Consider the following 16,492-nt stretch of genomic DNA (forward strand, 5'->3'; position numbering starts at 1 on the left):
ATCACAGAGCGACCTGTCAGTTGAACGTTTACTGCACGTCATACTGAAACATGGCTGGTTTGATTCCATCCAGGAACCTTTTCCTGCATGCAGTATCTGTCTTTCTACCCGTGTTTCCTGTCTGATACTTCATGATCTCTGTCTTTAAAAAAAACAAAACAAAATGGCAAACCACAAAAAACGTGCAGCCTAAACCTGAAAATTTATTTGCAAACTGGACTTTTTTAATTTAAATTTAAATTATGTCCTGATTGAAGCTCATTTCTAATGAAAATGTTTAATTTCTTCATGGTTGAGTTTTACAGACTTCCTGCAATTATGAAAATTTTCATTTTCATTAGAAAGTTTAGAAATGTTTTACAATCTGGACATAATTTAAAAGCAGAAATCCAGTTTTACAATTTAATTTTAAGTTTAGGTTGCACGTTATTTGCGAATGTACCTTCATTATGGAAGTTTAATGCTACCAATACAGAGTATAAATATTACTATATAGAAGTATTTTTCAATTTTAGTTTCTAACATTTTTTTTAAAATTTCTAACGTTCAAAAAATGAAAAATGTATGTTGAAATTTTATTTTTGTCGTACATCATCTGTACACAAATGGAAAATTTACTTTCAATGTGGTTTAATTTTGGCAGCCAGACACTTCCTTTCCGTGCAATTGATGAATTAATTTTAAAATTTCAGTAGTGGTGTTAAAAACACGTCTGAGAGTATAAACACATTTTCCTACAAAACTAAACTAAAAATCTGAAACGTTGCCTCATCTGAACTCACTGCCAGACGCTGAAATCTTTGGGTTTGATAGTATTTTATAAAATTTGAACCCAGATGTTTGAATTCCTTATTAATTTATTCATGTAATTAAAGGCAACTCAAGTTAAAAATACCTAAAACTCAACGATTCCATTGACAAGTCTGATCAATGTTGACAACCTGCAGATCCTGAAAATGAGATGAAATGTTGATTAAATACGAATCTGACAGTTAAACTGAAGGTGCGAGTTGATCAGCTGAAAATATTGATCTGATATAGATGAAAAGTTGAGCAGAGAAGAGTCGACACTCTGTTTCTCTGTTGTTGAGCTGCAACAATTAAACAATCAGTCGAAAAAATGTATCTACAGATATTTTGATAACTAATTAATCAACATTTGAACTATCAAACATTTGATGAAGGTTTTCAAAAGCTCATTTTTGTCTTTGAAATACATTTTTGGAAGCGTTTATTAGACAAAACAAGAAATGTGTCACCTTACACTCTACTAGGAGACTAATAGACGTTTTTCTGATGTTTTATTGACTAGCGATTAATTGTTACAGTATACTAATAAGATGCAACAAGAAGCACTTCACATCAAAAAGACAAAAACAAAATAATATGTTCCACACTAGACAGCAAACAAACACAGTTACACCACACAACCAAACCACGCTGTAAATCACCACCGCTGCTCGCAACAGGACAAAGAGGACAGAAATGGAACAGAAATAACCTTGTTGGGTAAATTTGCTTTTAATGTTGGCGTGTATGTTCTATATAACGCTCATGTTCATGAAGAGTTTAGTGATTTAGTTTTCCTCACAGAGTACGGACGAGGACTGTTGGCAGCTCCTGGAGTTAGCATTAGCATTAGCATTAGCATTAGCATTAGCCCGCTTCATCGCCAACAGAACAAGACTTAGTATTGGTGGTATCCATAGGTAAGATGTTGGTCCGGTTACCTGTAGTACCTGTAACGTCCTGCGGGAGGCGATAGAGGTCATTAGAATCAAAGTGGCTCAACGTCTGAGAAGGAATGTGATCAATATGTTTAATGGAAAAGTTATCATGTAAAACATAAACATTGTTGGCCTGATGCAGCTTCTGTTTCCTGTTTTAAATATTAATTAAAATCAGTCTGTTAAAGTGCTGAAAAAAGGAAACAAAGAACATAAAAAGAAGTGTGAAGACTCCATTTCTCAAACCAAACCAAATAATAAATATCTAACTCAGTCGTGATTTGGCCGTCAGACGGCGGCGGGGATGAAATGTCCGTGAAGGTCCATGTGGACGCTGGCGGGAATGGCGGCTCGGGCGATCTCCTCGAAGGTTTTGGCGTTGAGGACGAGCATGAAGGGAGAGATGTTCGGATCCGGAGAGATGACAGACGACAAGATCACCCCTGCAGGAAGAAAAAAAAGAGAAGAAGTGATGAAACGATCCACTCCGCAATGAAAGCAAAAAAAATTAGCGATGAAGTTGCTGCCGTTTGGTAGAAGACGCCCTCACCGTCATCTTCCTCCACGGCTCCCGGCGACGCCACGAACACCGGCTCTGAAGGATAGCAGTTCTCCTGCTGCCACTCGATGTGTTTCCTGTTGACGATGTCAAATTTGGCGATCTGTTGGATGAAAGAACAAAAGAGAAGTCAGGCGGAGTGTCAAATATATATATTAGCCTCCAGCGAACTCACTGAATCCCTCAAAGCATTATGGGAACTGATTGTCCCCCAAATCAAAGACAAGAAACAAAGAATAATGGGAAGGTGACAGTGGTTGGAGGTTGTTTTGTTCCTTTAGATAATGATGGTGTTGGTAGCAGCTTTGAGGTGTTTGACCTTGTTGGGATGAGGCGTCCACTCCACCCTGGAGCCGTAGAAGTATCTGTACTTTTTAGTGTTGAAGTTATAGTTGATCCCCGGCAGCTCCAGACCTGAGGAGGGACCGGAGTCGTTAGTCGGGAGGATTGAACGGCGTTTACTTCAAACAGACTCACAGAAAAGTAATTATTTTGATAATCGCCCAAAATTTCGCTGGTTCCAGCTTCTCAAATGTGACTTTTTTATGTCATGTAGGATATTTTTCAGTTTTAGATTAAACCACTACTTTTAAACAGGTTTTTTAAAATTGTGATGGACATTTTTCATCTTTTCTAACATTTTATAGACAAAATGAGAAACTAAAAGTCAGTTGCGGCTCCAGCGTCAGTCGAACCTTCGAACAGAGAGTCCGGCTGGCAGTAGACGGATCCGTCCTCCTGCATCACCGCCTGGGCCTTCGTGTCCGTCAGCGTCACCAGGTTAGTCCCTCTGGGAGATTCCTGGAGGACACATCAAACTCTTCATACAGCTCATAAAACGGTAAAGTCGACAGTAAAGTGTTTCAGGCTGTGTTTTTGTACCTTGTGGACGTCGAGCGGCAGGACGAACCTCTGGACGACCGGCGGGGAGAAACTGGTGTTGGATTCGATGAAGTTGCTGGTCTCCTTTCTCATGTTCTGGATGTAGAACATGTCGTACAGGTTGCTGTCCTTGTAGCCGATCAGGTCGAACACCACGTGGCCGTCGTCCTCGTAGGCGTTGACATGGTGGAAGACCACCATGGCGTCGCCGTAGAAACGCGTGGAGACGGCCTTCCCCGTCTTTCTGTCGATGACGTGGAACAAGGTCTAAGAGAGGAGAGAGAGAGGTCATATAGCTGATCATTAATAACAATTTATACATACATTTGTATTAATCAATCCCTTTAATGCTGATTCTGACTGAATGAAAAAACTAAAAACTTTTAAACTTTTACTGTTTCTATGAAACTTTTTAGGGCTAATTAAATCTAAATTCATTTGGGGTGTGCTAAAACCAAAGATCATTTAGATAATTTACTTCAGTAAAACATTATTAAGGATTATTTAATTTTGTGTATATTTTTGACTGTTAGGCACAAATGAGGCAAATTCCTTGTATGTGCAAACCTACTTTGCAATAAACCTGATTCTGATTCTAAAGTAGCAATACAACACTATAAAATACTACATTACAAGTAAAAGTCCTGCATTTCATTTTTTACTGTAGTAAAAGTACAGAAGTATTTGCAACAAGACGTAATTACAATATCAAAAGTAAAAGTACTTCTTTATTATTTCAGTTGGTTGAAATGGAGCCAATTTTAACTTCTTCATATACTGTTGATCTGTAACAATGGATTATAATTAATTCATAATTCATATATAATTGTTAAATATCAATCTGTATAGTAGCTCATAAACACAGATGTCAGATAAATGTAGTGCAAAAAAAAAATACATTTCCCTTTTAAATGTATCTGTAATACCTTAAAATTGTACTTAAGTACAGTACTTAGGTTAATATTTCATTTCCATCACTGATTAAGTTATATAATTGACATTAACATTGAATGAATTATTCTATAATGTCCTGTTTTGTGCACTTTTTTTAATATTTGCTTTACATAAGAACAACACTGCACGGATCAGGTTTTTGTTTAAGTTTCAGCAAGTTTTTTTTATTCTTTAATTATCAATAATTGTAGTTAACTGTTGCACAAAATAAAAATAATCCTGTTTAAGGCTCCAAAAGGCCGATCCTGCTGACCGCCGCCGGCGCCACCGTCCATCAATGAAAAGTTGGGTTACTTACGATGTCTTCCTTGTCTAATTTGAGGCAGCTTCCCCAGTTGACTCCTCTGAAGTAGGCGGTGGCCAGTTTGACGATGTCCAGCGTGAAAGGCTGCTCCACGAACACGATGTAGTTTTCAGTCATGCCGAAGCTGTGGAAGTAACTCGGGGACAGAGCGGAACGGAAAGGAATCGAGCAGATCTGCTGCACCTTCCTCAACGCCGGCTTCTTATTCTCTTTATCTGAAATATACAACTCAGTATTACTGTTATCGCTATTGTAAAAGGTTTCACTGTGCCTTTTGCATTTATAACCTGCATTGAAGGAGTCATAAAAGAACAGCAAGTCTTCTAACGGTTGACGTTAGGTACCAAACTGCTCATGTGTTATTGGCTGGTCTTTGGGACTCAGCCAATAAAACAGGAACAGCTCCTATCTGCTGCAATATTCATACACATAATGGAGTTTATTTACTCTTTAATGAAATGTGTAAATACAGTGATAAACTCACCAACAGCTCTGTTTGGTGTTAAATTCTTACATTTCATGCATGTTTTTATTATAGCTCTTTTCTCCTTATTGTATGTTTGTTTGTTTTTTTTGTTTTTTTGAAATTTAATTTTAATTTAATTTAGATTTTCATACATGCAGATTTGCTATTTCCAATCTCAACAACTCATAAAGTAGAAGACTTGTAATCCTAACAGCAGAACATGTTAAATAAGTTTTACTTTATTCTATGGATTTCTCTCTTTCTTTCTTTTTTTAACAAAATTACCCGAAAATTCATATATTTTTTTGTTAAAATACAATAACTTTAATCTTGAAATCTCACAAATAATCATATATATAATCATGTAAACTCAATGAACTGTGACAGAGATCACAGTGATCGTCCGTCATGCGTCGTAAACCATCACTCGGAGCTCTGATGTGATAAAAACGTGACTTCTCGAGTTCAGACACAATTAAGCAACTTTGCTGCAAACGAACAGAGACTGAAGCTGTGGTCCGGTACGTCCGGGGATAAATTAACTTTAGAAAGATGTAATTTCAATAAACAGTCGATGGTTCCGTCCTCCATCTGGACGTCAACACGCTGTTTGTAGGTTTTGAGGATAAACTGTACCTGAGGCATCAGCTGGGACTTTGAAGATGACGTATTTGGGCCGGCCGAGGCCCATGATGGCGGTGCCCATGTTGTACGTGTTGCCCTCGTTGTCGTAGTGAGGATGAGCCGTCGCCAAGTTCAGGGCGATGTGGTTCCTGTAGTTAATCTGGAATTCAGAGGAACGGTTACAGTGACGTTATTGGATCTGCTTCTTCTTCTTCTTCTTCTCGGTCTATCGATACTCACCCTGCCGACCGTTTCCAGGGTAACAGGGTCAATCTGGTTCATGTAGTTGACCTCAGAGGAGGCGTAGTAGTCCTGACCGTAGCGGATGATGTTGATCAGGTTGTTGTCGGTGAAGTCGGGGATAACGTTGCAGAGATGCGTGAACGCTCTGGTGAGAAAGTGAGAAAAGGTTTTTTCACTCATTTGTTTCAGTTTACTGGTTTCTACTAGACAGAAGACTCCCAGTCCAACCAGTTTATGACCTGTTTGATACTTTCTTTGGAAACAGTCACCTCCTTTACCATCTAGACATAACTGTTCTAGCTGGACTGAAACAGGTTTACGTGTGACCTGGATGGACTCTACCTGGAGAAGATGTTTTTGCAGGGATCTGGGTAGATCATGGTTCCAAACTCGGAGACGACGATCCGGTCGGCCTTGATGTTTCTCTTGTAGGTTTCGCTCTTCAGGAACTTACTTCTGTAAAACACTTCGCCTGAAACAACAACAACACTGTGAACAACGACGCCGGAAACCAGATCTGTCACATGGACTTCAAACTGAACCAAGTCTCAAATCCTCATTTTCTAGAGTCTCAAGTCTTCTGGAAGTACACAGTTGTTTTTTTTTTTAAACTTTTCTAATACTACATACATATTGTCACATACTGACAGTGAGGTAAAGCTGTGATACGTATTCATTTTGTCTGCCGGTGTAGAGAGAGACTCACCGCCGCTGAAGGTGAAGCTGTGGATGAGCGACATGCCATCGAACCAGTGGTTGTACTCCGAGTTGCCCACAGAGAACAAACCGGGCCCGTTCCTCAGCAGAGTCCCCTGCAGCCAGGCCGGGATAGAGCCTGCAGCAAGCACAGGTCAAAGGTCACACACTCACAGACTCACTGGTGCTGTCACTAACTACGTTTCCAATCCGAATCTCAATCACTGAATGTCCATAAGATGTGAATATTAGGAGATAAAAGAGCGACAGTCAAAGCTCAAACGATGGGAAACGTTTCTGATAGTTTCATGTGTTGATGTGAGGAAGGTTACAGTCTCCTCATCATCGCTCCACACAGATCTGATGTTTAAGTCACATGATTCATGTACGTCATCATTCATTCACTCTTTCATTTTTATCCTGATTTATTTGATTATATTTACTTTTTACATATATTTCTGTTTTTTTTTTAATTCTGGTGCAGTAAAAGTACATAAGTATTATGAGCTTGATGTAGTTAAAGTATTGCAGTAAAAGTACATAAGTATTATGAGCTTGATGTAGTTAAAGTATTGCAGTAAAAGTACATAAGTATTATGAGCTTGATGTAGTTAAAGTATTGCAGTAAAAGTACATAAGTATTATGAGCTTGATGTAGTTAAAGTATTGCAGTAAAAGTACATAAGTATTATGAGCTTGATGTAGTTAAAGTATTGCAGTAAAAGTAGTGGTTTGGTCCCTCTGACTGATATATTATTATATATGACATCATTAGATTATTAATAGTGAAGCATCAGTGTTAGAGCAGCATGTTACTGTTGTAGCTGCTGGAGGTGGAGCTAGTTTACACTACTTTATATACAGTTAGCTAGTTTAGTCCAGTGGTTCCCAACCTAGGGGTCGGGCCCCTCCAAAGGGTCAGCAGATAAATGTGAGGGGTGGTGAGATGATTAATGGGAGAGGAAAGAAGAAAAAACAAAGTTCTGATACACAAATCTGTTTTCAGTTTTTGGACTTTTTCTCTAATCTTTGATTTTTGTTGAAATATTGGATCATTTGAACATTTATTGAAATGAAAGCATGTGAGAAGTTTAGAGGGAAAAATCACTATTTGGTGGAGCTGTTAACAACTCATAGACATGTGAAATGTGACCCCGACTACACACTGCTTTTTGTAAGACGTCAAAAGCCAAAAAGGTTGGAAACCACTGGTTTCATCTTTAACAATGTGTTGTATTTTAAAAGCTTGTTATATTATCCATTGTGTCAAATCTTCATCTGAAAAGTAACTAAAGCTGTCAAATAAATGTAGTGGAGTAGAAACTGTACTTAAATACTTGAGTAAATGTACTTCCATAACTGCTTAAATGCAGGACTTTTACTTGTAAAGGAGTAATTTTTGGTGTAACTACTTTTACTTAAGTAAAGAATCTGAGCATTTCTTCCACTACTGAATATTACAACAATCAGAGATATTTTGTAACTTCCTGTTATTATAATAAACAGTATTATGTTTCTATCAGTATTTTAGGGTCAGACTCACCTTTCACCTGAGCTTTTACCGGCTCCGGAGTTTCTGTTCCATTTTTGCCAAATATCGTCTGCATTTTTCTCGTATATATATTTCCAACCGTTCCTCACCAGCTGATTGTGCACCGCTGCTCTTATATAGCCTCCGTCGGTCTACGTGATGTTCCCAGGTTGAAGAAAAACTCAACCTGTAAACTTGTGTAACAGGACTGCGGTGGACTTCACTCTGCTGTTCACAATAAAAGACGGTGTACTGGGGTCGTGTGGCGGCTTCTGACCTCCATAGAAGCACTCAGCGTTAAGTCTTCACTACATATAATATTAATAATAAATAAAGTATTCACTGTTAATTGTGACAGATTTAAACTTATCTCTTTATAAATTATCATCATGTATCATTCTTTTTTTTCACAGTTTTAGTGAAGTTTCATTACAGCTTGTTGTAAAATCCCAAATTGACCTTTCAGTGACAGTACTGTTGTTATCAATCACAGTATTTATGGTTTACCTGCGGCACACAAATCAACTTTAAATCTAAATTGGTTTATCATGTGTTATAACATCTGCTCATTATCACCCGAACCAACGCCGACTGGGATACAACACTGAAATATATCATTAAATGTATATTCAGCTATTTATTTCAACTATATATGTTTCTATATAAAGTACATGTTGAAAAAGACTACAGGCTTCTTATTTTAATACGTATATAATATATGAGTACCTTTATAACTGATGGTCTTTGTGGTGAAACTGTTTACCAGTAAAATATTGACTCATAATTTACATTTTGTGAGATACTTTTAAGGAAATAACAAACTAGTATCAAAACTTCTCCAGTCAAAAGATTCCTGCATTTGATCTTTTTTGTACTCAGATATATATAATAAAAATATGACTAGTTGTTGGTTTTGCTTGCAGCCAATCAACACAAACGTTCTTTAATTTAATGTGACGCGTGATTGGCCGACTACCACAGCGGCTACAACTCATACAGTCACCTGTCGAATGAAGTAGAGAAAAAAAAAAGGTATCAGATGAAGTGATGAAGTACTCTACCGGTATCACGTTAAATGATATCCAGCTCTGACATACCTACAAGAACAAACAACAAGTAAACATCTTCATAATTCAGTGAGAGGACAGAAAACATAAAAGACAGAACTAAATGACAATAACTGAATAATAAATAAATAAATAATAATAAATGATGGAAAATTAAGTTACAGGTCCAGATTATCTGCTTCCATATTTGAGTTGAAATGTTCTCACTGACATCATGAATTTATATTTTTATTAAATTATAAGAACAAAGTAAAGGTTTGGATCAATTAATCTTGATAAAGTTTTAATTATCAAAACAAAATCTGTTATTTTAAATGTTATATTTAAAGTTATATTTAATTTCTGACTGTCTGCATATATGTGAGTCGATATCTGAGCGTCAGAGTTTGACCTTCAGACCGGCCGTATCTCTCTCTCTCTGTGTAATTGGTTAAATCAGTTTATGTCTTTACAGCTGCTCCAATCAGAGTTTATTTGTAGGTCACAGGTCTGATATGAACTACGCCAACGCTGCGTCCAATCAGCTGCTGCACCTGCATGTACAAGAGTCAAACTGAAGCCTGAATTCAAGAGGAAATGATCATTATTTTTATTGTATAACTGACGTTTCAACAACACTCGATCTTTCTGTTTTTATCTTTCAAATGTTTTTCAAAAAGCAAAAAAATCCCTCATACCTGAAAAATACCTGAAAAATACCTGAAAAATACCTGGAAAATTCTTCCTCAATCTGTGAGTTTCACTAAAACACTGAACATTTATCATAACAGAGTAACAACAAAAACAACAATAATAGTAGAATAAATACATAAAAATAAACAGATCAGTAATTAATATAAAAATTAGATGATAAGGTGTATATGTATTTACTGTATATTCTTATTGTTTTAACAACAACTTATGTTGTTTAATGAGAAAAGTTTGTTTTCAAGATATTTACAAAATAAGGATTAAAGTTTTGTGTTTTTACAAGAAAAGCTTCTTGTAAAAACAGAATAATGTCTAGAAATAATCAGAAAATATCTCATAATGACATAATAATTAAGGCTGGGAAATATATCGATATTATATTATCAATATCGTGATATGAGACAAGATATCGTCTTATGTTTTGAATATTGTAATATTGTGATAAGTTTAGTCTTTTCCTTGTTTTAACGGCTGCATTACAGTAAAGTGATGAACTTACCAGACTGTTCCAGCTCTTCTATCATCTGTCTTTGTTTACAGAAACGTTTGAGAAGATGAAACCAGCAAATATCAGAATCTGGTTTAGTGGTTCTTAATGTTCCCACACAGAATAACAACACAACAATCTTCAGGATTATACAAAGAGTAACTATATACATGTGAAACTGTTTCTGTAAACAGGAAACAAATAGTGCAAAGAACAGTGATGAGATAAATATTAAATGATAAAAGACGTTACTTTATATACATAATGTATATATCATGGTTATATACAGTATATACAGCAGTGAGTGGAATATATTGCACATTTTGTATTTTAGACTAAAACAGATCTATATAATCTACAGGTGCAGTGGGTATTATAGTGTCCAGGGTTTTTGCTCAGGCAGAAGAAACTGTTCCAGTCTCTGCTGGTTTCAGTGTTCAGTGTTCTGTGGCGCCTCCCAGAGGGGAAACGGTGGAACAGGTGATGTACAGGTGATATGTCGAGGCAGATTTCACCTCCCCTCGTTTTCCTCGTTAACTCTGTCACCCCGTGGACTCACCAGGGCAGCAGATCCCTGTTGGTTCTGTTTATGAGCAGCAGTTCATCCACTTGGTCGGACAGAGCAGACGTTCACCAGATGTAATGACGTCCTGCTCCTCCGACCAAAATCTCTGAAAAGCTTCCTGGTTGTGTAAAGACCAGTGAAAAACTGTTGAGTATCCAACTGTTCTTTTTGTGGTGAACGTTACATGAAAGGATTACTGAAGACCACACAAATAAACAAACCACAGAGAAATACACCCACAGTGTCGTCTGGATCTTCTACTATCTATCTATATATAGATTTTGCTCAAAAATTACTTTAAAATGATTATTTGATCATTAAAATAGTTGCTGATTAATGTTCTGTTGATCGACTAATCACTTAATTGACTAAGTTGCAGCTCTACATTGATATATACATCTGTTGTAGCTGTAGAGGATCCACACTGTTCAATAAATAAATAAAATAAACACGTACAGATAGTCTTGGATGAAAAATGAAGTTTATTACAAACAACGACAGAGAGCTGTTAGCAGTCAGTTAGCAGCTGTTAGTTTTGTACAAATAACACTGTTTGATTGGTTAGTTGAGTTTGCCAATCGGCAACAAGGCTAGGTCTCAAACAGCACCCTACGCCCTCCGTAGTGCACTATTTTCCACCCTAAACCTTCCATAGTACACTTCTCCACAGCTTAAACCTTCTGCAGTGCACTTTATACCACACAGTGCACCGCCGCCCACCTGAAGCCCTTCATAGTGTGCTATTTTCCTCCTTAGACCCTGCATAGTACGCTACCCTCCATCCTAAACCCTTAATAGTGCACTACTTCCCATTTTAAACCTTCCAGTGTTCTTTTTTTTTTTTACACAAGTGCGCTGTGATCCACCCTTCATAGTGCACTACATTCCACCTTAAACTCTTCATAATGCACAACTTTCCACTTGACGCCTTTCAACATGCACTATCACCACCGTGCGCCCTTCATAGTGCGCTACAATCCACCTTAAATCCAACCGGTGCACTCCGAGTTCAAAGGTTTGATGTTTTTAATAATGTTAGTTATCGTGGTTTTCTGCTTCTTCTTCTTTTTTTATTTTTTAAATTCCCGATCGTGACGTTTGACATGTTGAAAACACAAAAATCATTCGGCCTTCTTTCTGAAAAGGGAACAAGGTAGCGTCCATTTCTGTAGTCAGTCACGACCTTCTGCTGCGTTCAAATCTTGTGGGATAAAAGAGATTTACGACTTGCGAGCGTTCAAGACGTTTGTAGAATTGCAGAACGATGGACGTGAGGAATTCATGCTTGTTTGCTTTTTCAGTCTCGTCTGTTATGGAGTCGTACTTGTTGACGCTTTTCATAAGTCGGAAACTGAAGAACAGTATCTCCCACATGACTTGAACGCAGCGTTACATTTAAGTGCAACACACGTTGACCACGATGCTTAATGTAGCGTCATTTACCACGTACAAATTGTGTTTATAATCTGCCAATCTGCATCTGAGAGGAACATAATGCTGCTTAATTACATTTCAAAATGAGGATTTTTTTTTTAAATAAATGGACACTATCGTATCCTGACACGTTGCTATGACGAACATCATGATGTAGTTTCTCAGGTGTTTTATCCTGCAAGATGTTTACGTTCTTACACGCCAAGTTACTGAATCTCAACAAGTTTAAAATCTGTATTTTAGACATTTACAGTGTAAATACGTCAGATTTCGACGTGTAATCACAACAACTGCTGGGCCATTTTTAATCAATAATATGATTCTCTTCTGATCAATTAAACCTCTTCAGAGCATCTTTTTGTCCTCGTCTTTATTAATTTTACATGAAACAAATATTATAAGTTGCAATAAATTGTTTAATTAAATATTTTGAACAGTAACAGATGGATTACGGGGAGTTGAGCCGGTGATACAGAGCTCTGTTATCACATAATCAATCTTACAAGGTCCACTAAGTGACTGTTCTGGAGCTTTCGATCATGTCTCACACTCTTCATCAGCAGTTGTTAAATTGTAGATGCTGTATTTTTGTTTGAGCTCTTTAACGACTTCTCGTCTGCGTTGGCTCAGAAGTTGAGATCAGAAGTTCATTCCTGACTTCGGACACGTTATTCTCACCACAAGGTCCGTTTAGTAGCTTTTCTGTAGCTTTCAATCATCTCACACAATCTTTATATGCAGATGGAGTCGTTGTAGAATTACAGAGATTCATATTTCCAGTTTATTATTATTATTATTATTATTATTATTATTATTATTATTATTATTATTATTATTGTCCATGTTGGCTTTGACGTTAAGATTGAAAGTTAATTCTTGACTTTGGAAACAGCAGTTTGGTCCATTTAGTAGCTCTTCTGGAGCTTTTAACTTAACATCTTAACACGTTTAGGGCTGCAACTGATGATTAGTTTCATTATTGATTAATCTGTGGATTATTTTCTTATTATTGTGTCTATTAAATATCTTGTTTTGTCCACAACCCAAAGATATTCAGTTTACTGTCACGTTTAAGGAGCTTGAATCAGAGAATTTTGACATTTTATTCTTAAAAAATGACTCCAAACGATTGATCGACTCATCGTTGCAGCTCTAAACATGTCAGATTTAAGACACAGTAACTTGGCGTGTAAAGTTCTTAACACGCATGAGAAAGTAAACGTGTGTGTTACTCTGTATGATACAACCTCATGAGCTCCGTCTGAAGGCAGCGTTCCTCCTTTAACCCTTTCATAGTTAGCTTCACAGCTACGTCTCTCCCTACTGACTTCATAGTGCACTACGTTTCCACCTCCAACCCCTCCGTAGTGCAACGCCGCGGGGCCGCACGTAGCTCCTTAAGGACCGGGGTGTTGTCTGAGAATGGCACCAGAGAAACAGAGAGAGAGAGACAGAGGTAGAGAGAGAGAGAGAGAGACAGGTAGAGAGCGTGTTGAAGGTTTAGTAGAAACAGACAGTCACAGTGTGCTGCCCGTCCGCCTGTCTGTCTGTCTGTCTGTCTGTCTGTCGTCCAGGCAGGCAGACAGACAGGTGGACAGAGAGACACAGTGTCCAGTGTTAGTGGAGTAGCAGTTGGAGGTCTGGTCTATATACAGAAACAAGAAATGCATATTCAGAATATCCAAACTAACCAGAGCACACATGAGGCCCTCCACCGCTGGTTGCTATGGTAACGGTGGTGGATGGAGGAGGGGGGGGGGGGGGGTTATAAGGAGGGAAGAGGGGAGGGGGGGGGTTGAGGGTTGAGGGTTGAAGGGGGGGGGGGGGGGGGGGGGGGGGGGACGACAGCGGCAGCTCTGGTTAGCTAATAAGACCCCAAAGGAAAAAAAGAAAAACAAAACAAAAAAGACGGGTGTCACCGCAAACACAACAAGTCGTCATGGCAACGCTACACCGGGACACCACCTAACTGTCAGTGGAAAAAAACACACACACACACACACATACAGGATGGCGTTACTACACACACACACACACACACACACACACACACACACGCTCTCTCTCACACGCTCACAAACATTAATATGACAAACAGTTTCTCTCGTTTGTTTTTTTTTTTTTTCTCTACTAGAGGTGAAAAACAGATTCTATTATTCTTAATTATAATAATCATCATAGTAATCTTCATCATCATCTTCGTCATAGCAGTGGTTTGTATATGCGAGTGTGTGTGTGCGTGTGTGTGTGTGTGTGTGTCTTCAGTCTGTTTATACACACTATTAACAGGATGACAGAGGAGACTTCTGATTGGTCTGACGGGTCGTTTTCACCTCTTCTCTTCCAGGAAACTTTTTTTATTATTTTTTATTTTTTATTTTAATTGTCTCTTGTTGCTAGGCAACGGCAGCTTCCCGGAATCCCAGTCTGGTAGTGGTGGTGATGATGATGATGATGTACGTGGTCATGTGATCTCCCTCCCACTGACCCGAAAGGTAAAACAGTTTGTGATGTCGTCAAGAGTGTGATTGAGCCGTAAAACCGGAGAGAGAGCGACCTGACGGAGGCGGCGTCTGATTGGACGAGGTGAGGACGGAGGAGCGGAGGAGGTGTGTGTGTGTTTTGGCTGAATGTTGAAGCACCAGGAAGGAGGGAGGAGACTAACAGTACCTGCTGCTGGGAGTGTGTGTGTGTGTGTGTGTGTGTGTGTGTGTGTGTGTGTAAAATGTGTGTTTGTAACGTACGTCTTAAAAACTCGCGAGCCATCAGGGTCAAAAAGTGTTTTAAGGAAACGCAGCCAATCAGGACACAGATCTGATCCAGAGGAAGATATCTCAACAGTTACTATGGTAACGTGATATTTTACAGGTCCTTCAATTTTACACTCATTTCCTGGAAATTTTCTGTGTAATTTGCAGGTGTGTAACAGCTCGTTTTCAGGACATTTTGTAAAATTTGTGGTGCAATTTAGTGCAAATTATAAGAAAAATGGGAAATTGGAGTTGGATTCATATGTTAAAGTGCAAAAAAGAGAAAAAAAAGTACTTTTCAGCACGTAGTTTGTGTCATACGATATGATGAGTGTTCAGCAGCATTTTATTTTACACATTTCTTTCTTTTCTACTAATTTCAGGACAATTTTTCAACAATTTCCTAAAAGTAGCTGCTGACATTTCTTTGAAAGTGTTTTATAATCTGGTATTAACAGGAAATGCATGTTTAAAAAATAATCTAATATAGTAAAATGTATTTTCTATCAGTTAAATAATTTTGAAATTTTGAAAATTAACAACAACTTTTCTGTAAACTGTCCTTAAAATTAAAAACCTGCAAATTACTGAGAAAATGAGAAGGAATAGAGTAAAAGACTGGAACATCCAGCCGGATAAAACCAGAAGAAAACGAGTCAAAAATCCTTCTGAGTGAAACTTGAACACACAGACGTGAACGACACACGTTGATGTCATTCAGTGTGATTTACACTTCCTGTGGATCATCTATGAGTCGTCAATAAACCTCCACAGATCCATTCAGTATCACAGTGATCAGTGATATTTGTCTGAGCATCATGTTTCACTGCAGACAGGAAGCTGAATCAGCTGATTCACACGACTTTAAACACGACGAGTCATAATATCTGTGATATTTTGACCTGATGGCGGCGCTACTGAGAAGGTCAGAAGGTCACCAGAATGAGATAATAAAAGACTTTCCCATCATGCTTTTGGCCCTGTTGGCTTGCAGTGTTTTAAATGCATGTCAGTGTGTGTGTGTGTGTGTGTGTGTGTGTGTGTGTGTGTCAGTGTGTGTTGAGCACGCTGCGCGGCACCCAGCCCTCGGCGGCCGGCGAGTCGCTGTTGGCCGGTCGGTAAACCAGACTCTGCCCCTGCTGGTTGGACGCCAGAATCTGAACCTTCTCGCCTCGAAACACCGAGATCTCGTCCTCTCGCACCGCCACGAAGTCCTGCAGCACCAGCACCAGCTCCTGACACACACACACACACACACACACACACACACGCAGGGGTCAAAGGTCACGCAGGTTCAGCAAAACAAACAACCATTAGGAGTCATGAAACGAGGCTGGATTCAAACCTGGTCGTCCTGCTCGCTGTCAGGAGGCGGCTGAGGGGCGTGGCCGTTCGGCGTGGGCGGGGCCGACGGCAGTCGCCCTGATGACAGCGGGCGAGTCACTGATATCCCGCCTTCCTTCCTCTGGTACTCGATCGGAGACTGAAGAGCTGCAACATCCAGAGATTCAAG

The 16,492-nt window shown here is 38.6% G+C and overlaps 3 protein-coding genes and 1 long non-coding RNA gene across 9 annotated transcripts in view; 1 reads left to right on the top strand and 3 right to left on the bottom strand.

Annotated features, from left to right (window-relative positions):
- The window catches only part of LOC121891678 (protein NLRC3-like), a 1,105,688-nt gene that overhangs the window by 978,087 nt on the left and 111,109 nt on the right, over window positions 1–16,492 (bottom strand). The window lies entirely within an intron of this gene.
- Window positions 502–15,924, top strand: LOC121891753. 5 transcript variants are annotated; one of them, XR_006094128.1, is made up of 5 exons: window positions 502–1,509; window positions 2,934–3,066; window positions 6,192–6,352; window positions 6,454–6,609; window positions 14,630–15,924. It is a non-coding gene; the product is annotated as an uncharacterized LOC121891753 (long non-coding RNA). The 5 variants fall into 5 exon arrangements; XR_006094129.1 differs by having other exon boundaries at window positions 6,192–6,345; XR_006094126.1 differs by lacking the exon at window positions 6,192–6,352 and having other exon boundaries at window positions 516–1,509.
- On the bottom strand, window positions 1,803–10,226 carry bco1l (beta-carotene oxygenase 1, like). Its single transcript, XM_042404328.1, has 11 exons — window positions 7,999–10,226; window positions 6,466–6,594; window positions 6,102–6,231; window positions 5,757–5,904; window positions 5,529–5,676; window positions 4,421–4,641; window positions 3,169–3,435; window positions 2,982–3,087; window positions 2,606–2,700; window positions 2,278–2,389; window positions 1,803–2,170 (listed from the first exon to the last, which is right to left on the bottom strand). The coding sequence occupies exons 1-11, from the start codon at window positions 8,060–8,062 to the stop codon at window positions 2,016–2,018; spliced, it is 1,575 nt and encodes a 524-aa protein (XP_042260262.1). The 5' UTR covers window positions 8,063–10,226; the 3' UTR covers window positions 1,803–2,015.
- LOC121891669 (kalirin-like) overlaps window positions 16,015–16,492 on the bottom strand; it is a 55,375-nt gene continuing 54,897 nt past the window's right edge. For both annotated transcript variants that reach the window (XM_042404185.1, XM_042404184.1), the window contains exons 56-57: window positions 16,325–16,470; window positions 16,015–16,214 (exon numbers count right to left, since the gene is read on the bottom strand). In XM_042404185.1, coding sequence (XP_042260119.1) covers window positions 16,029–16,214; window positions 16,325–16,470 — 332 coding nt within the window. In that variant the 3' untranslated portion in view covers window positions 16,015–16,028. The remainder of the gene's footprint in view (window positions 16,215–16,324; window positions 16,471–16,492) is intronic.

Source organism: Thunnus maccoyii, chromosome 24, assembly GCF_910596095.1.
Source record: "Thunnus maccoyii chromosome 24, fThuMac1.1, whole genome shotgun sequence".
In the NCBI taxonomy this organism is placed as follows: domain Eukaryota; kingdom Metazoa; phylum Chordata; class Actinopteri; order Scombriformes; family Scombridae; genus Thunnus; species Thunnus maccoyii.